At 40.8% G+C, this 25417-nt stretch overlaps 1 protein-coding gene across 1 annotated transcript in view; it reads left to right on the top strand.

Annotated features, from left to right (window-relative positions):
• Positions 1–25417, top strand: part of LOC146831257 (lectin-like) — a 201384-nt gene that overhangs the window by 59568 nt on the left and 116399 nt on the right. Inside the window, exon 3 of the mRNA XM_085604122.1 lies at positions 8694–8782. Within this exon, the coding sequence (XP_085460248.1) occupies positions 8694–8782 (89 nt within the window). The remainder of the gene's footprint in view (positions 1–8693; positions 8783–25417) is intronic.

Raw genomic sequence — 25417 nt, 5'->3', positions numbered from 1 at the left:
CGGGGCGATCCCTGCCATTACACTCAAAGAGAAAAGAAAACACAGTGTTGACCCTTCATTAAAAAAGTAAGGGGGTTTCTAAAGAAAGGGCTTAATTATCCTGTTCCACCCAGCACTTATTACAGCAAGGGAAATCACCCTCCCTTCCACCTATTCAGCTCCCCGCACTCCTCCGATGATAGCCGCCCTGAACTGGGCTGTCTTTTATGTCTAGGGAGGAAGTCATGTGACCAAAGTCACACGGTCCCTAAAGGAGGAGTGCCGATGTGTGGAAATCCTGGAAAATGTAGATTCACTTCCAAATTTTCCTTGGTTCCTAAAGTAAAGAGTCTCGCGAAAGACTCCCAAGCTTATCTATCGATGTAAAGGGGTCATGTGGGAGAGAAGATGGGAAATGTAGTCCCATCTCCCTATATATGTGGTCTTGTTGATCTATAGAGAGCAGTGCAAGGCAACAACAAAAAGGCGGAGGAGAAAAGGTAATAAGCCCCGTACTAATTGGAAAGATAAAAATAAATTATGGAGTAATGCTGTGAATAATATGGTGAAAACATACACCTATCTACACACAGTGTCAGACATCAGTTCGTATTCATTAGTGTAAGCTACTGGATGGTGAGCTATCATGTATCAGAATGACCCATTTAAGGTCTTTTGCGGAGTGTCCAGTAGTGATGTAATGTCCTGCCATTTTGGTGGTATTGCTTCTACATCTGATGTTTCTCCTGTGTTTGCAGATTCTTGTGCTTATTTTTAAAGTGATTATACCTACATATCTGAGTTTGATTTCACAGATTATCAGTTATATTACCTGTTTAGTGTTGCAGTTTGTATGTCTTTGTAATTGCCGAAGAGTGTGTAAGCCTAGGTCAATCTTTTTTGTTGGTGTGGTAAGCTGGCAGACACTGCATTGACCACACAGGTAAGTGACCTATTACTCCTGGAAGGCCTAGTGCACTGTGAATCATATTCTCTGATTTAATTTGGCTCTTGATATAGTGGGGACAAGTGTATCCTGCAAGTTCTTTGTTAGAAAAGAGGGGATTGTCTAACTGTCTGGGTCATGTGTTTAGAATGCGCCAATTGCATTTAATGATCTTTTTGTCGCAGTCTGAGGCAACGTTGTATGTGGTGACACATACCAGAGGGTGTTCAGCTTTTTCCTTTCCTTGTGTTTCTATTAGTGCATCTCAATCCAGCTTTCTCGCATGTTTTTTTTTCTGAATGATTTTCTCCTCTAAGTTACGTGCCCTCAGTTTGGCTGACAGATGGTCTGCTGGTTGTTTAAAGTTGTTATACAGCTGTTGTTACACTGCAGGCAGAGGAATTGGCCATAAGGAAGATTTACCTGCAATGGTAGCTGGTGAATACTGTCAACGTGTAACAAACTGTTCTTAGCAGATGATTTCTGATGGGTATCTGTCTGTAGGGTCCCTCTGGGAAGATATCCACATCCAGGAATGTAAATGACTCTCTACTGATAGTATGTGTGAAATTAAGGTTCCTAGCGTTGGTTGTTGAGCCAAGTAAGGAAGTCGGAAGTAGTCTGTATGTCCCCTCTCCATATCACCAGAATGTCATCTATATATTGTTTCCATATAGAGATGTTACTCCAATATAGGTTGCCCTCATGTAAGCTGTTTCTCTTTTTTAAGTTGTGTAAATATAACGCTGCCACACTAGGGGCAAAAGTACTCCCCATCGAAGTACCCTTGGTTTGTAGAAAGAGGGTGCCTTCAAACTCAAAGTAGTTTCTTGTCAGAGAAAGTCGTGCGCAGTCCATCACCAAATTTCTGGGGGAGGGTATAGGTCCATTCTGCACTCTCAAGTACCCTATTAATGACCTCTAGAGTTTCTTCTTGGGGGAAGATGGTGTACAGACTCTCTACATCCAAACTCATTTGGAGGTCTTGTTGGTCAACAAATTCAATGTTCCTGACATGGATCAATAGGCCCTTTGTGTCTTTTATGAAGGTCTCCTTCTTCTGTTGTATTGACTTTAGGAAAAAGTCACAAAATTGTGACAAGGGTTACAGAAGACAACCTATCTCTGTTACAATTTGCATGCCCGGTGATGGGTCACAATTTTTGTGGACCTTTGACAGAGTATAAAAATATGGTATCAGCGAATTTGTGTTTCTCAAAAAATCCCCTTCGTGCTTTGTGATCCACCCCTCACACTCTGCCTTCTTTACCATAGAGTAAATCTCTAATTTCAGTGTGGGCATGAGATCAACAACAAGAATCCTGTAGTTGTGTTAATCTGCCAATAGCCTAAGGCATTCTTTTCTGTACACTGTTGTCAACTGTAAGACAATCCTACTGCCTTTGTCTTAGGGTTTAATGCAGGCCTGGGTTGAGTTCACGGAGTTCCATTACGTGGAACTCCGCAAAGTAACAAAAAAACTCAGCGGAGTTCAGCAAGTGGCGGAGTGCAGTACAAACTACCATTTGCGCTGATCTTTCTGCCGCTTGAGTAGAAAATCTACCGAAGTGGCAGCTCGCGCTCTCCAACTTACCGTTGGCTAGAACAAGCGGAGATAAAACTCCGCTGCACTACATGGAGCGGAGTTTTCTGCACTCCGTGAGTTCCGCGGAGTGCAGAAAAGTCCACAAACCCCGCGAATGGAGTGGAGTTCACTGCCCAGGCCAAATTTAATGGTGATATAATTTTCACAACTGATTAACTAATGTAAGGAGTTTACAATTCTGAGGCTTTTTCCTCTTTTGTATACTGATTACAACATTTAAGGGAGGCTGATGGTTAGCCCCAATTTTGCTTCTCACTTCCCCTTGTTTTTCTACATATTGTTTACATAGCCATAACTGTTGTTTTTGTAAATTCTTGTACAATTGGCCAGAATATATATTATGTATGCAGCTTAGACTGCATAATGTCCTAGGAGCTCAATGAGTATCACTGCTATGTAAAATTAAATATGACTTTACATTTTAATGTTTGATATATAAATCTGATCAGACCCACATTTGCAGCATATTGGTAACTAAGTTCAGAAGCAATCTTTGGTGAAGTTTGCGACAAGTTATCTTTCACACACATAATAGTATTTTTTGGATATGATTGAATGTGCTGATGATTATCTCACTGCCATTATAACATTTGTGGAATTACACATTTTACTCACCTGCGCACTGGATCACCACATTACTTGTTGTATATGTAGTACATTTTGTACTGTTACCCTGTGATGCATAGATTTAATCACAAAACTTGTTTCATATTTTGAGTCCTATTTTCTAGAAAAATTAATGAATGCTTGAATTACTGATTAAAACTGTGCACTTTCTCCACATTTATATGGTCTCTTCTGATTGTTAAACTATTTTCTATATGTTTCCAAAGAACCCTCTCATTATATCACCTAGGTTCTTAGGTGAATAAGATGACCCAATATCCCCAATCCATATCAAGGCACTCACATTCCATTAAAAGAGACTGGGCGCATAAGGGCTACTTTCAATTAATGCACTAGTTCATACTAAAAAAAGAGGAACTCAATTCATCACACTACGAGCTATTGAATACAGCCAGACCCACAAAACGGATCTGCAAACTCAAGAAGAACAGCTTACTGCACCCAATGCCTAGATACTGTCCTTAAGCTCATTCACACATATTCTGTGGTTCACAACCTTTGTCTCAGAGTTGGCCTCCCACACGAATGGAATCAGCCAAGATAGTACCAAACGCCCCTGGGAAGATAGAGTTGTTATTATTGGTCATTCACACGCTGCTGTCAGTTCCAATTTCACTATGGCTGCCACCTTGGCAGAGCCTCTAACTTAAGAGTAGAGGAAAAGTTGAGGGATCTCTAAACACTTGAATGCCAATGCCACAGATTTCTCTTCAAACTTATTAATGATGTGCCCACTATGAGCTAATGCACTACATTAACAACACTACTGCAGCGCTGCTATGTCAGCACAACTATTACAACATGACCAAAGCTAAAACATGTATTACAACTGCATTAATAACGGGAAGCAGCATTTACATCGCATGCGGTACAACACTTGCGATTACAGTTTTTACAATGCCAAACATTACAATGAAAGTCGTTTCTACGACTTGCTGTAGGGGGCTCTCTAAACTAAGGAATTGTGTAATTTACTATTCCAACACCTTCCCTACTGTTGCGCACACTGGAGTTGGAATAGTAAATTATACTATTCCTAAGTCCAGCGCGCCCCCTACAGCAAGTCGTAGAAACGACTTGCAATCAAATCAAATCAAGGAACATTTATTTAGCGCACACATCACCCGAAGGTCTCATGGTGCTGGCGGACGGCTCTTATGTTGTCAGCATAAAAAGAGACAGAGCTAATGGTCAAACAGCCATGTTTTTGCAATGTAATGGTATGTGTTTTAACAATGCGGTTGTTGTACCGGCCGTGTTGTAATCGCATGCATTGTACCGCATGCGATGTAACATCACATATTCATCAATAACACACTATTACTACTGCAAATCTGCATCATGAAAACACTACTGCTTCAAGGCTTACTACATAACTACACCTGCAAAACTACATTAATATATCACTATGTCACTACAACATTACAACTACAACCCCGACACTGAATTTACAGCAATGAAACTATAATACTACAAAAATAACACTAGAGTTACATAACAACACTGACACTAAGGCATAAAGCACTACACTACTCACAGGTATACTCTAATTAAAATACTCCAGCACTACAACAATGGCCATGCATCTGCAGAATTGCAACGGTAGCAGTGCACCAGCAGTGCTGTAACAACATAACACTAGCATTAAATCTACAATACTGACCCAGTCCTGTGCTCCCAGACTAGAACACTGCCCTGACTAAAGCACTACCACAATAACCGCAATGAACTACAACACGCCAATGACAGCATGACAATAATAATTCTGCAGAAGAGGGACAACTACATCAAGCTGAATACAGCATAACACAGAGAAAGGGAATGCTTGAACCAGTGATCCACTCTAATACGAATAGAGAACAAGCAAGCAGTGGGGCACTGAATACAATGACAGGGGATTGGGATCACTGCAACGAAAGCATACAAACCACAGCTCACCGACTATTATAGCAAGCCAATTATAGGGCAACATTGGGACAGGGAGACTTGCACACTAAAGCAGAGAATACTTGAACACGGGACGGGACTGCACAAGCTCCCTGACTCAGGGAACAGCCTGGAGATATTGAATGCACTGAAAAAGAGATGTGATGCATCAGCAATGAGGCAGGGAATACAGAGATCAATATGTACTAAAAAAATAGTTGCAAATCACGGAGAAACTTTTTGCGACCAGTCTTTAATTTTGTGATGTGTTCTATGCAAAGATTGGTCACCTTGCAAAATCTTTAGCTACAGGCAGTCACAGAATGTACTGCCAAATAAGCATTATTTAGGCAGTTCGCTATTTGCATCCCTGTGTGATTGGCTGCAAACACAAGGATGGTGATCTGCAAAGAGCAGGAGACTGCCATCCTAACAATGTTTGCTTAGGTAGAGCCTGGGCAGCGCAAGCGCTGCTCTGCGAGGCATGCTGTTTTGGAGTATAGAATTGAAGCCCCACCCACTCTCTGCCCATATTTTCCATTGGCTTGTGCCATTGTCCTTCGTAAATGCTGGCTTCTGATTCATTATTAGGCTTGTTAGTCACTCCTTAGTACCACCTTGTCTTCATTTATAACCTACCATGAAGACTGGCCCTTTTATTTCCGCTGTTACATGCAATGCCTTATTTAGTCTATAAGCACAATATTCATTAAAGAGTTTACCCTACTACAGGCATGGCATGCTTTCTTGCAACATTCTAGACAGTGGTGATCCCAGTTATAATACATCAAACGAGGTGTATAAGCAAATGTAAAAAATATATGCAAAATCAAGAGAAAATGAAAAAGTGTTGGACTGTTATTTAATCACACTCTACACATAATGCAATGTGTTTAAGAGCAATTTTTACAAAAACATCATAAAAGCCTAGTTGATGTGTCCAACTAAGTGCAAGGGGAGGGGGAGTGATTTGAGTGAGGTAGTGAAATAAGTGTCAAATACATCAAATTGGTAAAACAATACAATTGTTGGGCATATTATTCAATGCCACATATTCTCAAACACAATCAAAGAGAGGTAAATGACAATTAATTGCATAACCATGTACAAGAGAAAGACACAATGCGGCATGCACTGTTGGCAATACTGGTAGCAGTAGTATGTCGACGTTTTGACCCCTGAAGCTAAGTAGGTTTTTCAATCCTTACTGGCGGGGTCTTCCTCAGGACAGAGGTGAAAGTGAAAAGGGCAGGGACACCTAGGGGTACAATAAGATAAGGACTCATCAGGTCAATAAAATTAAATAAAGACCAGAAAGTATACTAAATAAATACTCAAATTAACATGTAAGGAATAACAGGACAAGCCTGGTAGGCGCACAAAGTCGTCACAGGCAATAGGGGCTCCGAAGGTTCCGGATTGAGAGAGAGAGTGATGAACACCTACAAAATAAGGTGTCAGTCAAAACCCATTGTGGGAACTATAGTTACTGTGTAAAAAAGGAACCCATGAAAAGTTTGGACGTAAACTTACTCAACAACTGGGGACAAGATCCATAATATTACTCCAGTTCAGTGTAAATACTGTTGGAAACACCATGGTCACAAAACCATTGGTCGCGGAGTGATGATAATCACAATTGCTTGCAGCGGGTAAATTCAATAATTTCTACAAATCCAAGGGCGGGGGGAGGAAGAAAGGAGAAACACAATCAGTGCCAGAATCTTGAAATCATGAAATAAGACATCAGGTAGCAACTAAACGGTATATTGACAGAGCGAGCAATTTAAAAACAGTGTCATGTGATCTATCGTCATGCTAACGATCTCACAATCCAAAGGAAAACGCCTTTTCCATTAGATAAAAAGAAGATCGCGTGACGCACTGGTGTCATCTAAAGTTTGCTATCGCTCGTTACAATTACATGTATAGGACTATCCAAAAACAAAGCGCCTACCCAGAGGCTGCTTCACGCTTATGTGATGAGAGTGTTTATTACTTCGTAAATCGTGTTGGTAGTGAATTAAAACAAGGGGAGAAGTAAGCCAATCCATTGGGGTTAGACTTAACAGTTAGCCATATAATGAGCGCTAACAGAAGGAAACCAAATAAAATAGAAGGCTCATAGAACTCGAATTAATCGCACCAGGCCGAATATTGAAAACAAAGGACCGCGTCGAGAAAATGTTTACCACATATGTTGCCAAAATCTCCTGGTTTGTTAAATCACATGAGACGCATCGTGAAAGACAACACGGAGGAAATATAAACCCATCTCCAAATGACTCACCCTCCTTAGTTAGAAATGCTTCTTCACTCGCAGAGAGCGCGCCACTGGTGAATGGACTGACTTTAACGGGAGACGGCGGGAACCGTGTGACGTCCCGTATGGTGCAGCCACTACGTGTGAGTTGCGAACGCGTATGGAAAGAAAAAAGACTATGAATTGTCTTCCTGCAACATTCAGCGCACCATGTGCGCTTTCACTTTTCAAGCACGCCGGGACAATGGAAGCCGCTTCTTTTAATTTAAATAGGGCTGGCATTTACCAGAGTTTGAGATATTGGCATTATAAATGACAATGCCTTTTATTTATGTGTTATTTATCAAAACAGAGCATTAATGCATTGTCAATTACAATGCCAATAGCAGCCTCTTTTCCTGAAAGGAACCACTACTGCCTTTTAAAAAAATACAAAAATGGCTTCCTGGTTGAGAAAATTATTGAGGAGCAGTAAACAGTGGAACTCTGGACCATTATGTATCCCGCAAAGGCTGGCAACATTAGTCACAAAGGCTCAGCTGTCCCAAAGGACACTCTCCAGTGTGCAAATTAATTTAACAGAGTTTTCGAGGTTAGTAGTTTACAACTGCAATTGCAATAGCAAACCACTGACACATATATCACCAAATAACAATTAGGAGGAACTTTCCCCTTCAATGCCACTTCCTAATTGTGGTTCAGTATCTGTCAGTATAGCAGTTATATAAGTCAAAAATACTTTACCGGCTTGCAAAATTAGTTTAGTGGGAAACAATGAGACTTCGTACGTCTGGCTCATAATAACTAGGATAAGGAAAAAAGTGGTACTAAGAAAAGAATGAACACGTGACTTGCTCACTGAGAGTGGAAGACACTAACACACACACACACACCACATACTATAATTAAAGTGCTAACCCTATGGAATTCACTCACAGGGGCTTGGTGAAAAAGTGACACAACCCATTTCCCATTTCCTTATGGAGCCCACAATGAGCAGATGTCTGCATGCATACTGAGAAACCCACAAGTGCTACGATAGTCAGTGAATGATGCTTTTAAACTATATATATTGCCCCCTCACCAAGTGCTGTTTGATTATATGGAAATAACTACTCTCAATCCAAGTTAGAATTTGTATCCACATTTTTTACATTAATGAATTTGCAGTTTTTAGAATGAATTCAAAGCCAGTTTGTGGCAGAAAAACATGGTTTTTATTATATCAAAACAAAATAGTGCTATGAACATTCACAAACAAAGATGTACAAGGTTCCTAGCATGCTCAGGATCTACAGAAAACTAAGAGTGCCTGTGAAAACTATTGTTTTCAATTTATCTTATAGGACATGCCTCCTTCTCAGATGAATGGGCAACTGGATTTACTGGCTACTTCAAATATATTCCCACTCCCACTACATGGGAGGAAGCAGAGGTAAGACAAGAATTTATCTGGCTGGGGAAAGAATGAACGTCAGCCTTTCTGCAACAGTTGTAATGGTTTTCTTGCCTTACTCTTTCTCGCTCAGTCTTTTCCCATTTCAATTTGCCTCTTTCTATAATTATATCCATCTTTCTAACTTTCTTCTTGCCTTATTAGTTTCCTCATTTTGGTCATTTATCCTTACATCTCTTTAATCATCTTTTAAATGATCGTCTTATCTTTTTTTCTTCTGGTGTCACTGTTGCAAATTTTCTCTGTTAATAATTCTCTTTTTTATGTATTATGAGTTAAAAATAACAACTAATACATACCAATGTACCACAAAACGAATGGTGCAATTACAACATCAGAATTAGACTTCGTTAAACCATATTTGAGCATTATGTTAACAGGTATTATAGCAATGAACTCCCGTATCATATGATAAGGTGAGAATCTCCCAAATAACCCTTGGCTGATTACTGCCTACACTCATCTAAGTTACTGAACTTAAGTGAAAGAAAAAAAGAACCTTTTGAGAAGAATGGGTATTACTTTAGATAGGTATAAGAATTTCAACAACACTGTGATTTGTATTATAACGACCCTACCCACAATTGCGAGTGGGTACTTTGTCTACTTGTTTAGATAATTTGTTCATCACTTGGCCATAGATATTAGTAAGAACTACATCATACAACCTATAGATCTTCAACCTGAACCCGTAAATAGTTCTGACTTGACATAGTTAATACAGATCCTTAAATCAAATCCAAACTGTATAATTTCCTAAGTTACTAGGGGAAATTTTGTATCTGGACTTTTAATGAACAATAGAATGTGGTGCACAGGCACAAATAATATACTCCTGTGTGAATGAAGTTCATCCAGTTTAAAAGCTCCATAACTATGGCAAAAAGTAGCAGAAGAGGGGGCATCCCTGCCAGGGCCCTTTAGCAGTAATTAATGGAGATGACCATTATTTTTATGATGGTTGGCTAGCTGTACTCCGATTAACTGCAGGAAGAAAGTCCCCCACCTTTATCATTTCCAACATTACTCTAAGTAAGAGTCAAACATCTTCTATGTTTCAATAAACACACAGAATGAAAATATGTCCAATCTAATTTAAATATATGACTGCAAATATGTTTTGTAGATTGAAGATCCTGGTTCTAACGTGGATGGACCTGGACTGATCAGGCAATAAGGGATCACTGACAGAATATAGAGAAGAATATCAAGCCGCCACAATATCGAGGTAAAAATATCGAGTGACAGAATATCGACTTCCAGTCTACAAACAGGTAAGTACAAAAATATTGAATCCTAAACATTGTTGTTAATAATATAGTTTCCTAACATATCTATTTTTTTAAATGTCTTTAAAAGTAATATAAAATTAATTAAATATTAAATAAATATAATTAAGTAAAACATACTTAAAATAATTTAAAAACATTCAAATTAATAAATAATAAATGTAATGTAAAAAAACATGCATTTAAAAAATATATTTTAACTTAATATTTTTAAAAAATAATTAATGTTTAATATTAAAATGTGTAAAAACATAATTTAAAATACAATTACATATATATAAATAAACCTATAACAAACATATAAAAATAAATTATATATAATAAGTTAAAACATTAGAATAATTTTTTTTTTAATATAATATTTTACATCACATTAAATATAACAATACTAAATATTTTGCATAGCGTAGGGGATAAAATTACGATTCCCACTCCAGCGAGTGGTACAGTAAGGAAAGTGTTGGATAGAGGGTGGGTAAAAATTACTATTCCTGCTCCAGCGAGTGGTACAGTAGGGAAAGTGTTGGATAGCGGGAGGGTACAAATGACTATTCCCACTCCAGTGAATGCAACAGTAGGGAAAGTGTTGGATAGCGGGTGGGTAAAAAATACTATTCCCACTCCAGTGAGTGCAACAGTAGGGAAAGTGTTGGATAGCGGGATGGTAAAAATGATTATTCCCACTCCATTGAGTGCAACATTAGGAAAAGTGTTGGATAGAGGGTGTGCAAAAATTACTATTCCCACTCCAGCGAGTGCAACAGTAGGGAAAGTGTTGGATAGCGGGAGGTTAAAAATTACTATTCCCACTCCAGTGAGTGCAACAGTAATGAAAGTGTTGGATAGCGGGTGGCTAAAAATTACTATTTCCACTCCAGTGAGTGCAACAGTAGGGAAAGTGTTAGTTAGCGGGTGGGAATAATGTACTATTCCCACTCCACCAAGTGTAACAGTAGAGAAAGTGTTGGATAGCGGGAGGGTAAAAATGACTATTCCCACTCCAGCGAGTGGAACAGTAGGGAAAGTTTTGGATAGCTGGAGGGTAAAAATTACTATTCACACTCCAGCGAGTGGAACAGTAGGGAAAGTTTTGCATAGTGGGTGGGTAAAAATTACTATTCCCACTCCAGTGAGTGCACCAGTAGGGAAAGTGTTGGATAGCGGGAGGGTAAAAATTACTATTCCCACTCCAGCAAATGCAAAAGCAGGGAAAGTGTTGGATAGTGGGTGGGAATAATTTAATATTCCCACTCCTCCAAGTGTAACAGTAGGGAAAGTGTTGGATAGCGTAGGGGAATAATTTAGTATACCCACTCCTGAAATATAATTAACATTATGTAACAATCAATTATTTTTTCAAAATTAATTTACCTCCCACCATTTTCCCCTATAAACGTCACCTACAATATTGTTAAATATTAATAAATTAAAATAATTAATAAACTAATAACAATTAACAGTAAAATGAATAACCATCAAGTCTAAATTAATTCACACAATTAACACTATAAAATAACTTTTAGTAAATATTATATAAAAAATAATAAAAATGCAATTAATATTAAATTACTTCCTACCCTACTCCTAAAAAAGTACACAATTAACATATTTACAAATTAATTACTAATAATTAAAATGTAATTAATTACTAACTAATAAAACAATTAACACAATTAACATAATTACCAATTAATTATTAATTGTTATTAATCAATTTATAATTAATTAGTAATGAATTAAGTAACAATATAAAATATTAAATACTAAATTATTAATTAATAACATAATTAATTAATTTCAATTAAATTACATCCCACCCTATTCCCATATAAACCCACAACCCGCTATAGAATTAAATTACGCAAAAAGTAATTAACAAATAATTAATTCATTCTAAATAATTCTTAAAAAACATATTATAATTAAATTACTTCCCACCCTATTCCCCTATAAACCCACAACCCACTACGGAATTAAATTCCGCACAAATTAATTAACAACAAATTCATTACTTTAAAAAAATTCAAACATAAATTACAAAAATAATACATACTTGTAACACATATATTAACATACAAAACACACAAAAAAATCACTATTATTAACAGAGATATTTTTACAAACGATATTACTAAGTTTGATATTATGAAAAACAATATTTCTTACCTGCATGTTAATATTCTTAACCACTATATTTTCGTAAGTCGATATCCTGTCCACTCGATATTAAAAACTCGATATTTTGTCCACTCTATATTTTTTATTCGATATTATGACTAGTTACCGGCAATAATACAAGGGGCACTATCCTACTGGTCAATATGTGTAGCATAATTTTACTGACTATATTGATTAGCGACAGTGATCTATATGATTGGCACATCAATTATTCCGTGCCGGGTTTCAAAGAGTTATAATGACTGCTTCTTTGATGGATGGAGGGAATTCACCACATTCTAAGGTTTTCTCATACAACACGAAATTCTGAGGGCCTTGTTAAGTCTCAGATGCCTTATAAAACTCTGCAGCTAGGGTGTCAGAGCCAGGGGCCTTCCCAGAAGCTAGCCTGTCAATAGCCATGTATACCTTCTATAATTATATAAGCCTGTTCAGAGCCTGTCTATGCTCCTTGTCAACCCCAAGCCTTTTCCACGTCTTCCAGATATTGTCATAAAGCCATCATTGATTGCACCAAAGTGTGAGGAGTGCACCTAGGCTCATGATATGATGCAAATACTTTCAGCATCTCCTCGATTTGAAGTTTTGTATCTTTGTGTTCATCTTTTATGCCTACAACATGATGCACTCTGAACTGTGACTTCAACAGCCAACGAACAAGAAAGGCTATGACCCAGCCGGTTTCCTTCACGGAATCTCCTTGCCAGTGCATCTTTGACAAAAACCTAACTTTGGACTCAGTCAGCTGGAGAAGCTCTCCTTCTCCAACTTGCTCTTTTTTATCTCTCTCGCTATCCACCATGTTTGCTAGTAGGACATCCTTTCGATGTTTCACAATTTTCCAGCAACAGACTTTTCCAATTGAAGAGCGTGGGCCCTGTTGTTCCTGTGGTACATGCATGTAATCAATCCCTTTAGCCATCAGAACAGCTTTTCTGGCTCCAGAAATCCATAACAACTTAAGTTTGAGATTCCTTTGCACAGTCCTAACACAGTAGCTGAGCAACATTTTAACTTCTCCCTCACTCTAAAGAAATTAGACTAATGTTCTTGCACTAACCCTATTCATATTTTACAGTAGTGTGACACAGTTCCTATTTCTGCTAGGGACTTTAACGCTCAAGGTATCCCAGAGTTCCCTAAGCTGCAAAATTTCAAAATGACAGATTTGAATAATACTTGGCGTCTGCTCAAGTTCTAGACAAACTCCTTCTAAAAAGCCAGCTTTCTCCAGCCCTTGAGATCAAAGAAAAATCTCACCTTCCATGAACACAACTGCTTTCATTTGCGATGAAATGGTAGACTCTTATCTTTGATTTCCATCCTTTCTTCAAAAGCAGCATGTGGTCCTTGTTGCTAAGCAAACATTAGAAGAAGGAGATGGTACTCCGAAACCTTTGAAAAATATCAGTTGTTCATATCTCCTGCAGAAGAATAAGGTGTGAATAACAACAATTTCCTGTGAGCCACTTCCCACATTAAGCAGATTAAGCTACATAGATAGACGGGTCATATTAAAGGCAGAAATGTAGGAACTTTATAAAAGTAATCTTAGAAGCATTTCTAATACAACACTTCTTACAAATATGTTTTATTAAATTTGTTATTCATATTCTGCAAGAATTCCATTTCCGTATATTTCCTGACTGAACTGTGAGAAAACAAGATTCAGCAAAACTGAAATTTTTCAAAAGCTTGCAGCTTGCTGTGAGGGAGGTAATTAAGTAGGTAAAAACTCAACTAAAAAAGCAATACAAGTAATGGAATAAAATAGGCAAAAACAAATCTATTAGTTTACTACCACAAAATGTTAGACAATCAATCAATAGAGATACACTGTAGAAAGGCAGCTTTAGGTATTTAAAATAAAAGTTAGTGAAGGATATAGTTAACATGCAAGTTGTTCAAAATCAATGTTACAGTGTGCAAAATTGTTAAGTATCGCATATTTGTAGCAAAGACAGGGCAACAGGATGAACAAAAGTACCTTTTGATTCACTCATATATATGGACGTCACTCATCTCCAGTTGAGTTTGTCTGAAGGCTACTATACTATTAGGGTTTGTCAGGGTCATATAAGCTGTGTAGTTGTCTTTGGTGTAGAGGGTTTGTGAAAAGGAAAAATGTACACCCTTTAGAGACCTAGTGAAGCTGTGTTTTTCCCGACAAGTGCATTTTCGTCATCTCACTCCCATGACCTTTTGAAGAGCGGTTGTGGGATACTCCTGAAAGAAATCTTGCAGATAATGGTTTTATGAACTTTCAATTCTGCATGAGGCAGGACTCTTAAAAAAGGCTGAATATACTACTGAAAAGTTCTGGTATACCATTTGACCACTGAGGTATCAATATCACTTGTGCTCCTCCTATGCAAAGGCAAGCACGTGTCTTACGGTAGGTAGGTTTTAAGCTTCCTGAAGGGCTATCCGCAATCTTCTCATTCTCCATTTGTCCCTGGGCTCCTCATTTACAAGACCTAGAGGCTTCTGTACACTCCAGGAGCAATCAGTTGAGTATTTAGCAAAATGAGACAGAGTACTATCCCTGATGGTAGATCAGGAAGTTGCTCCCTTCAGATGTCTTGGGTACAGACAGCGCTAAATAGAACATTATTAATAGACATTTCTCTTGTTCTTACTGCATGCATCAGGATTTTATTCTTGACCCTAAACTAAAACATAGTTCAGTGGCTCCCTAGACCTAATAGATAGCTTAATTGCTGTTTTACCTCCAAATATCTAGCTACACAATGCTGTTTCTAATTGTTATCCCGCAATTTCTTTTGGGCATTCATCCACCCCCAACTGATGAAGAACTTAGATCAAAGCCCCCCTCTTTCAAGCTAATAGCCAACACCCGTGACATCTCTCCTTTCTGAACTGTTCTCTTTGTCAGTGCCTCAAACTTTACAATTTATCTTCGCTCACAGTGCACCATCTATGTCAGCAAAGAACAAAATTGCACAACAACCCTAGACATTTAGGTTGGAAGCATACCACAGGATATATTGGGGGTCACTTGTGCGGGAGTACATAGTTGTGTGTTTCCTCGCTCTAATATTTCTTTGCAAGGTGTAAACATTTGCAGATTTATATTTCAAGCTTCCTAGAGTTTCCACTGTGCCGAGTGTGCAGTGCATCCTATTGAAACCAGCATCCCCATTCATCACTTGAGTGCTCACAGATTTGCCACAGACTATGAGTCCACCACCTGGTCCATCTGAGGTGGTTCACAATTTTAGACTTTCATTTCACTTCGACTTGACCTTTGTCCCTCAGTGTTTCATAGCAAAAACAACTTTCTTCTATCATCATCGCATCCTTAAAAAAATCTACTCTACTTTGAAAATAGCTTATATACCCCAGGGATTAATGCCTTTATTCAGTCTATGTTGGGCTCCATATTTCAGCTTACCCGATAAAGAACTACAATGCCTGATGACTGAAATAAAGTAATATTTTGCAACCTCTGATAAAAGCTCAATTTTAAATCTTCCTCTTTCTAAAAAGGCATAATATTTGTTAGGGAATGCTCCTTCAGGTGCAGTTTTAATATACTTTTTTTATCATCCACCGTCTAACATTGAACCTCTCTCTCATAGCAGTGTGGTTCTATTGTGGCGAATGGTTTTGGCCACTTAAACAGAAGTATATGAATTTAAACTGTAATATATGAGAGCAAACATCTGTTGGCCTTAATCCTCAGTGTAGGTCCAAAATATAGCTACAGAAAAATATGAGGAACCTTTTTTGAATTTTTCTATTTTTCTCAATATCCACAATGAAAAAATGTGAGATAAATTGCTTTTGTTGGTTAATCAGAAATACAGCATTATTTTACTCTTTACTTATAACTGAACTGAAATTACCTCTCATACTCTAACCCCCACTGACTCCCTCTGAGAATTGATTTTGCATCATTGGAAATCGCAATCTTAAACGTGGTGTACTTCCAGATTTTTGCCTTGACTGTTTTTACTAGCTGTATAACCCTGCACACTCTACCCTGCTAACAAACAGCATACTCCAGATTGGCATATGCATATTACTTTTAAGTCTCTAGTATAGAGTATAACAATGTACCCAGAGCCTGTAAGTTAAATGTCACAAGTGTACTGGAGCATCCACTGTGCCATCCACTACAGTGAAAGCATACACATGACTCGAACGTACACGGGGGGTTCGACTCGAACGTACACGGGGGGTACGACTCGAACGTACACGGGTGTACATACAGGGGGGTTCGACTCGAACGTACACGGGTGTACATACAGGGGGGTTCGACTCGAACGTACACGGGGGGTTCGACTCGAACGTACACGGGGGGTTCGACTCGAACGTACACGGGAGTTTGACTCGAACGTACACGGGGGGTTCGACTCGAACATACATGGGGGGTTCGACTCGAACGTACACGGGTGTACATACAGGGGGGTTCGACTCGAACGTACACGGGGGGGTTCGACTCGAACGTACACGGGTGTACATACACGGGGGGTCGGCGCATACGTACGGGGGCTGGGGGGGGGGGTCGGCGCGTACATACGGGGGCTGGGGGGGTCGGCGCGTACGTACGGGGGCTGGGGGGGTACGGTGCGTACCGGGCCACCTACTCTGGTCGGTTCGCGCCGTACTTCGCTTTTCCGGCACTTTTTGGGTGCCTTGAAAATATTGCCGTCCGGACTGCTGTCGGTTCGAATCATAATTCCTGGGTCGTGAAACGCTGCCTGAAAGCGTCCCGACGTCACGTCGCAGCATTCCCGGATCACATTCGTATGTATGTTTTCGTCGGTCGGTGTTTTTTACGATTCGTACGGAAATGGTGTTTCCGTGCGAATCGTAATTCCATGTTTGTAAAGTTTCACGACCGGGTACGAGTCGGACGGGGAAAACGCTCCGACCGACGGTTCGTACCAGGTTTTTACCGGATCGTAATCACCACCCAAATATTGTTATCTCCAGCTAGAACACACAGACATAGTTAATTTTGGGCTTTTTGAAATATTCACTACAAGCCCACTTTATTGATGAAGTTTGATTTGTAATATAGATTAATGGAAAAGGTACTTTTAGAAGTTTCCTTTTCCCTCCCTAAAGCACCTAAGGCTCATTTGCATGAGGTACAGCTATCATCCAGGAGTTGAATAGCCCCCTGGATAAGGCGAAAATGTGTTCCCAGAATTGGGACAAAGGACTTTGTTGGAGAGGAACCTAATTATTTTCAAGGAAGTCTATCCTGTCATAATCAACTGTAGCTAACACACGGGCCTTCCGCTTCTTTGTCCCTTTTGTTAGCCAGGCACCACTCTCAGTGTTAGAGGAGCGGCCCCAGAATCTGTTTTGAATGAGCACACATGAGTGGCAGCTCATTTTTCTGGCCACAGCTCTAGGGTAGGCACAGAGGTATAATGTTTCTGCCACCTTCCTGTAAGATTGCTTGTAAAAGGGCACACGTAAAATGCTGCAAAAGTGATTAGGGTCACTTTTGTCCCATTGTTTTGGGAGTGTGCAAGAGTTTCCCCATCCACAGGCAGGGGCGAGGCATAAATGTTACAAGCATAGTACTCTATGCAGATCACTTTTTGGATCTGTGGAAGATCACAAAATGACTGGACCAACTGTCTGTGACCTGAGAAGATCCTAGAATATTGAACCAGCTCTCCCTCTTGTACCCAGGACAAAGCATTGGAAGCCAAGGGTCATAAGGTTGAACTCCAGTTCAGACTATATGGACACAACTAGCTACAAAAGGCACTCCCTTCAATTTCCCAGCTGACCAGTTCCAACTGAACCTGCCTTAGATCCCGATACTGGCCTCTGCCAGAGTATTGTGCACCAAGAGCTGTCCCCCAAGTTTTTGGACACCTGGATAATATCAAAGTGTACTCCTCCTAATTTTTCCCTAAAACCTAGGACCTGTAAACCGTTTGGCTCCAAAGATCTCTAGAGGACCGGGACCAAACTGCCAATCCAATCCGGGGAAGGTGCTTTGCCACTGGGCCAAAGATTCACTTTGCCCTCAATTTTCCGCAACAGCAAATTCTTTTCAGTGGGACCTTGCAAAAATGGTATCAGGCCTCGTGGAGCCCTCTTTGAACATCAAAAAAGTTCCAAGGTGGGAATATTTGAAGGTGAAAAAATGATCGTGCAACAAAGGACCTTCAATGGGCACAAGATTCACATTTAACCCTCTTCAAGCTATCCCAATAAAAGTCAACTGCTTCACTGAGACCTCATCCAGTTGCTATTCAATGACGAGGAACCTTTTTCAGCCTGCCTGATTTTAAAATTCCATTTTGAAAATACCCTTTCCTATTTGGTGCATGCAGTCTTTCCTAGGTCATATGACTGGGTGTGGTTGGCAGTTAGACTTTGTGAATTCCACCCAGTCACACAATAGAGATTAGGTGGGCCACAATGAGCCATCTGCTGGTAGGATGTGTAGGAAGGTGGATCTGTATGTCCTATACCGAAGTAAGGTATGGTGTTCGCAGAGTCCAGTGGATCCCCAAAGGCGTACAGTGGTAAAAGTAGATAATACCTTACTCTTTATTTGTGGTAGTGTGGGTGAGCAGTAAGGCTTTATCAGAGGGTAGTATTAAGCATTTATTGTACACACAAAGGCAAGAAATGATTTCTCACACTCAAAGACTGAACTCTGACCAATTGTTGTATATGAAAATAATTTAGGTGTTTTTTATTTTAGAACCAAAACAGGACTTGGTACAGATAAATATGATTGTATTTTTCAAGACAGATTGTTAAAAAAAAGGAAGCTGGATGAATAGAGACTTTTCTTACAGCTTTGTAAAAATGTACAAATACAGTTGTAATTACTTTTGATTACTTTCAGAATTTATTTTTCTCGTCAGTGTGATCTGCCTACACTGGGACATTTACTGGATAAAAAGTAAGTAAACAGTTTTTCTTAAAACCCTTTCTTAGATTTTCATACACTTTTCAACTCCACACTTTTTTCACAGAAAATCAATCAATGCAGTCCTAGGGGAGAAAATCAGGTTATCAGTTTCAAGGTGAGTAATCGATCTTGGGAGTTGAATTTCTGGGATTCGAACCAGGGTTTACCCACGGTCAAGGAGTCACTCAAAGAGCACCCTCAGCAGCACAAGGGCGGCTGGGTGCAGAGTGCTGAGGCCTAATAATATCCAGTGGGGGATAGGGGGCCTCCGGTTGGTGGCTGCTCACGGGGACGTTACTTGGATGTGGGAGCAAAGCTCCTAGAGGTAAGCTTTGGGCAAAGTGGGATCCAGTTTGGCACACAAGTTGCACCCAGAGAGGCACAGGGGCGGCCGAGTGCAGGGTGTTGATTTGGCATCGGGTGCCCTGTCGTTTTCAATGGAAAATGTCCGTTTTGGGTTTTGGATGCAGGCTCTTTTCAGGAAGTCTTCCGGAAGGAACCAACAGCTGTGCAGGAGGGCCCAGGGACATAGGTGCACCTCAGGCCTTCTTCTCGAGGGTGCAGGGCGGCTGGATGCATGGGTGCCTTTTGAGGTTGGATTTCACTTTACCTGACCACTAGCGGTTGGGTAGGACTCTGTGCAGAGGCTGCAGGCAACGTCAGGGAGTCCTAGAGGTGTCATCCCACAGAGGACTAGGACTCTGGAGTGCTGGGGGACCTCGATGGGACAGGTGGGCCACTCAGGCTCGGGCCGTAGGCAACGGGTGAAGTGGTGTTTACAGGCATCTGTCTTCTTTGTCTTCAGCAGGCACAGAGTCTTTCTTTGGAGATTCTTTTGAACAGAGCTGCTGTTTACAGGAGATATGTTTTTTGTTGAAGGCAGTCAGTCCTCCTATGGGTTCTGGAGGTTGCTGGATGCAGGACAAGACGACTTTTGGTGCAGGATCTTTGGAAACTGCAAACGGGCCGATAGGACTGGGGCCAAGTCAGTTCTTCTCTGCAGTCTCCTCTGCTGTGCGTTTCTTTCATCCTCCTGCATCTTGGTTGAGGATATCTCCTTCTGGGTTCAGGGTTGCTGCCTAAATACTGTATTTAGGGTGGGTTTTAGGGGTCTCGAGGTCAGTAGCCACTGGGCTACTGACCTTAGGGTGAATACACCCTTGGTGTGCTCACCCCTCGTGGGGGAGTGGGCATAATTTCTAACACTGATTGGAGAGGGCCAGCCATCTGCAAGATGCCGGGCACTGAAGAGTGCTCTGCTTCCCCCACCTGAGGGGTGGGGCTGGCAGAGGTGGGCACACCTACTGGGCTGTTCTAATTTTTCCTGCCTGTCTTCCCATTGAAAATGGGACAAGATAGGAAGGAGGCCTGCTCCGGATAGCAGGTGAGGCTGAGGGTTGTGTTACAAAGGGGGCAAGACCTTTGAAGCTGCCCTGCCACAGATGACTCTTCCTGACCTGGGGGAAGTGTTACCACTTCTGCCCAGGAAAGGCTTTGTTCTGTGCCCAGCGAGCAAAGGCTCCCACCCCAGGGGTCCGGAAACATGTCTCGTGGTGGCAGGCTGGTGTTTACCAGTCAGGTAACCCACCAGAGGCTGGTCTTTTTTTCATGGGGAATCTCTAAGATGCCCTTTGAGTGCATTGTATAAAAAGTCTCGCACTGGCCAGTGTGGATTTATTATGCTGAGAGGTTTGCTACCAAACTTTCCATAATTCAGTAAATCCATTATGGTGCTGTGGAGTTTGTAATGATAAACTCCCACACCACATACTCTTTATAGCTTTACTACATTAAAATGTCTAAGAATGGACTTAGACACTGTAGGTGTACAGTGCTCATACAACTGTACCCTCACCAGTGGTATAGTGCACCCAGCTAGAGGAGAGTCTTAGCTATACCATAGGTAATAGGTTGCAGGCATGACACACAAGTATATGTGCCATGTCCACTCTTCACTTACACAGGTATATGTGCCATGTCCACTCTTCACTTTTCTCTGCACCAAACCATGCAGCCTGCAATGGCAGTGTGTGTGTTAAGGTACAGGACCTCTAAGAGTGTTACAGTATGTGCTGCAGCCCTTTGTGTCCCTCCCTGGTACAGTGCCCTTGGTACCCATGGTACATTTTACAACGGACTTACTTGTGGCCAGGGAGGTGCCAATTGGTGGTATGAGAGAACTGTTTTGGGAAATAAAATAGGCCCTGGGAACCTGATTGGCAGGGACCCAGGGCACATCAAGTCAAAGTGCATCAGAAATCTGGCAAAAAGTGGGGGGGTTACTGCAACAGAAACCCACTTTCCTACAGGATGGGACGGAAGAGCTGGGGACAGCCCCACTTACAACTTAAATAGTCTGTACTATGTCTTCACAGTCACACAAAGGGCTTGTCACCACTGCATTGTCCTTGAAGCCATCCTGGACACAGGACAGGGGTTCATGAAATTCTTAGCACTTCAAGGAGAAGCCGCTTGAAACTCCTCCTACTTCAAAGAAGGCACCAAGTAGAAAAATAGGACCCTCAAACCCACTCATCAGTGCTTTTTCTGGACCTGCAGTAGGACTCTCAGAGGACAGTCTGCTGCTGTGGCCCACTATGTACTCCACAAGACTGCTTTGCTGCACCTAGAAGGACTGATTTTCTGCCTGGAGCTTGCCATAAACTGTCAGAGACCTGTACTGCTGTTTGAGCCCTGCTTCTTCACCTAAACCCTGAACTGCCAGTGACTCCAAAAGCTAGTTTGCTCGCCTCCTGTTCTGAGGCACAGGGACATAACAGGCTACCACCATCTTTAACCCACACCTGGACCCAGCTTGAGTGAGTCCTAACACCCAAGTGGTGCCCCTCCAGTCCTGGACCTTTGTGGTGGTGCCCAGATAACCATATTCTCAAACCTAGGACTTTGACATTTTTGGGGTAGAAACTGCTCTGGGAGCTGTGGGAAGACTGTGACCAACCTGCTTGTCCAGTTGCCCAAGGTACATCACCGGTAGGCCTGACTTGACGGCAGCTCCCACTTCGTTCTTGTCCGCAGCAGCAAATCCTGATCAGCGGTCCTTCGCTTAAGAGGTATCCGCGTCCTGGAACTCCCGTCGGCTACAGCCTCCTGCCTCATCCTGCTGGAGACGTCTGACTTCCAAAAATGAGACTAAGTCCAAATGTAGAAATCTTCAGCGCCACTTTGCCCAGTGTCTCCCTGACGACAATGCTCCCACCGTGGACACCCCCTACAGCATTGCCCCACTGAACTTTACTTTCTTAGAATTTTTTCACCAGAATATCTTCTATTTCCGAAGGTAAGTGCCAACCTGGCCCAGTCCAATATGTTTATGCAACCAGTGCTCCATCATGGTGAGGCATATTTTTGGACTTTGACCTGGTCTTGCATGACTAGATGTCTGCGGTTGGCACTTTGATTTTTCAGGCACTAGTTTTCAACCGAAAGTTTAGAAATTCATAACTCTGCTTCTAGTGATTGGATTGTTTTGGTGTCAAATAATTTATTAAATGTTACTAAATTGTTGTAAATAGGTATGGGATTTGTCTTGTTTTGTGGTTTCCCTTCATTACTGTTTGTGTGCTGCACATTGCCTCTAAATTAAGCCTGACTGTTTTTTTGCCAAGGAACCAGATGGTTAAGCAGAGGTAATTGTGTGACTTTTGTGGTTCACCCTAACAGGGACTGTGGCTGTTGCTTGACCAGGGCTAACACCCCAATCAACCAGCAACCCAATTTCTCACATTGTATAAACAGAGCCATCAATAGGAGGGGGAGGTGCTGATTAGTAATTGAATAGCCACTTTTGAACAGTTTTTTATATGAAGAAGGTTTGTTTCAGCTCCTAACATGAAAGGAACAAAATTCGACAACATGGCTGTGGGAATTGAAAAGGCTCTATTTCCATAGGTGATTGTGTGAAACCTTGGAATGCTATGATGATTTTGCGAGGTTGAATGGTGTGTGCAGGAGAGATAAGGAAAGGACTCTTGCTGGTTAGTACTGTGGCACTGCTGTGATAGACATATTTATGAATAATTGTTTAGGCCTTAAATTTAATTTTTGGAGTGTATGGGTAGCCTATGGAGCGACTTCACGACCACTCTTATGAGTCAGGCATGGGTAATGGTGCTGATATTAGTAGCAGTTTACTTCACCAGTTGCAGTACTCTAGATATTTTTCAGGTAACTCCCCCACTTTTTTGGTAGCATCCTTCAGTAACTTCCCTTCACATAAAGCTACAGTAAGAATTTTGGAATCAAATTGAATAGCATCACACTATAGAAAATCATACAGGAGTGGTCTCATTCTGCACTCTCTAGTTGTGGAAATTGAAACTTATAATGTCCCGTCTTTCCATTAACAAATGTAAAATTGTTGTAGCAGCCTTCAATAGGTCTAGACTACAATATGGTAACTTCATCTATCTACGAATTTCAAAAGATCTACTGCCTAGACTTCAAGTAATCCAGCATAAAGCAGCCAGATTGGTTGAACGTGTTCATGTTTTTTCATCGGCCAAGCCTCTTTTTGCTGCCCTTCACTGACCACCAATCAAAATCGAATTTCCTGTAAGGCACTCTGCCTAGTACATAAATGTCTATACCGTGAAGCTTCTGATATCAAGATGTAAACTATGCTGCTATGAGCCATCACAGATTCTTCGGTTTACCTCAGTTCAATTACTTAATCAACCAATTTGTAGTGAATTCTCATTCAGAGATAAAGTCTTCTCAACTGTTTATATTAATCTTCTGCTTGATTCTAGATTCACCTCTTCCCATCCTCTATTTACGGAACAAACCTAAGAACTTTATTTTCAGTCTGCATTGTTTTTTAAGGTAATTTCTCTTTACCTTCAATGGAGCCAAGAGACCCAGGTGGTGATATCTGTGCTTTACAAGTTTCCCTTAACATAACATATATGAAGTTGCCATAGTCCAATTTACACGGAATAAAGGCATTTATCACTGGGATATGACAGCTATTTTCAATGTTGGAAAGAATATTTTTGGGGTGCAAAGATGGAGTAAGCCTGTAGTGGCCACATTGGAATCTAAGGGACCAAGGGGGATTTGGAGTTTAATAATACTCCAAAATTCTGTATTACCTCAAATGGAGAAAGGAGTGAGTGGCCAAGCTGTTAGAACCCAGTCACTGGAGCAGGATTCAATAATAAGAGTTTCAGTCTTCGATGAGTTAAGTTTGAGAAAGTGACAGACATCCAAAAAAGGATTAACGAAAGACATTTCCTATTTAAATCTGAGGTTTTGTGGCTGGAGTTGCTCAATGAGGAATGGCGAAGTGTAATGATGAGTTGAGCAACATAACCTACCTCCGTCTTCCTTGTCCTGGCTTTTACCAGTGAGGACTTCATGTCTCACCCATAGATTTGACCCATACCAAATATAAATAAACTGCGCCCGAACCAATAAGGCTCTCAGGAAGTGTATAATCCTTGAGCTAAAATGTCCAGGTTTTTTTCTCCTTTGTCTACAACACAATATTCACCCATGATGGCAAGGAAAATAAGTGTACTTTTATTTTTATTATTATAATATTATCTCTGTTTGTTCAATGCGAGTCAGTGGTCGCAAGCGGGTTTTCACGTCACAAGTGACCCTGTTACTTTCTGGCATTTTACCTCCTCTTCAGGGAGAATAGCAGGTACCGTTGCATTCTGCACATATTCCAATGTGTAAGCCGGACCGTGGTGCCTGTTTCCATTTTGGTTGCAGGTCCTGCTTTAAGGCAGTGCGACCACACTGGGCACTGAGCTGTGCAGGGGGCCCTGACCTCAGGGGGAAGGGAACTGTATTTAGCAATAATTTATGAATAGAGAGATGAGAGCCATTTTTGCCTGGTGGTAGTGAGAGAATTTAAGGAGGAGGTCATGAAGTGTGTGGGTGACAAAAATTATTATCGCACTGGGCACCACCAGTACTAAAGCCAGCCCTGTTTGGTTGTGGTCCAGTGGAGGTTTACAATATGCATCTCTACTGCTAAGCATGTGAAGTAAGGCCTATCGTCTCTCTTCAGTTATTTTAAGCCATTTACTTTCTTTCTGTTGCTGCTGAAGTTTGGAAGCAGTCACAATGGAGTAAAAATTGCCAGTTAAGGAGAGGCATCCATATGAATTTTGTTAAGATGAGTAAGGTTCTTCTCCAATACGTTCTTCTCAGAAGAAAACTCCTTTGTGAATGTGGACTTCTACAGTTGATAATGTT

This window comes from Triturus cristatus, chromosome 5_1, assembly GCF_964204655.1.
Source record: "Triturus cristatus chromosome 5_1, aTriCri1.1, whole genome shotgun sequence".
NCBI lineage: Eukaryota > Metazoa > Chordata > Amphibia > Caudata > Salamandridae > Triturus > Triturus cristatus.
The sequence above is the reverse complement of the archived record's forward strand: the minus strand, read 5'-3'. Positions and strand labels throughout refer to the sequence as shown.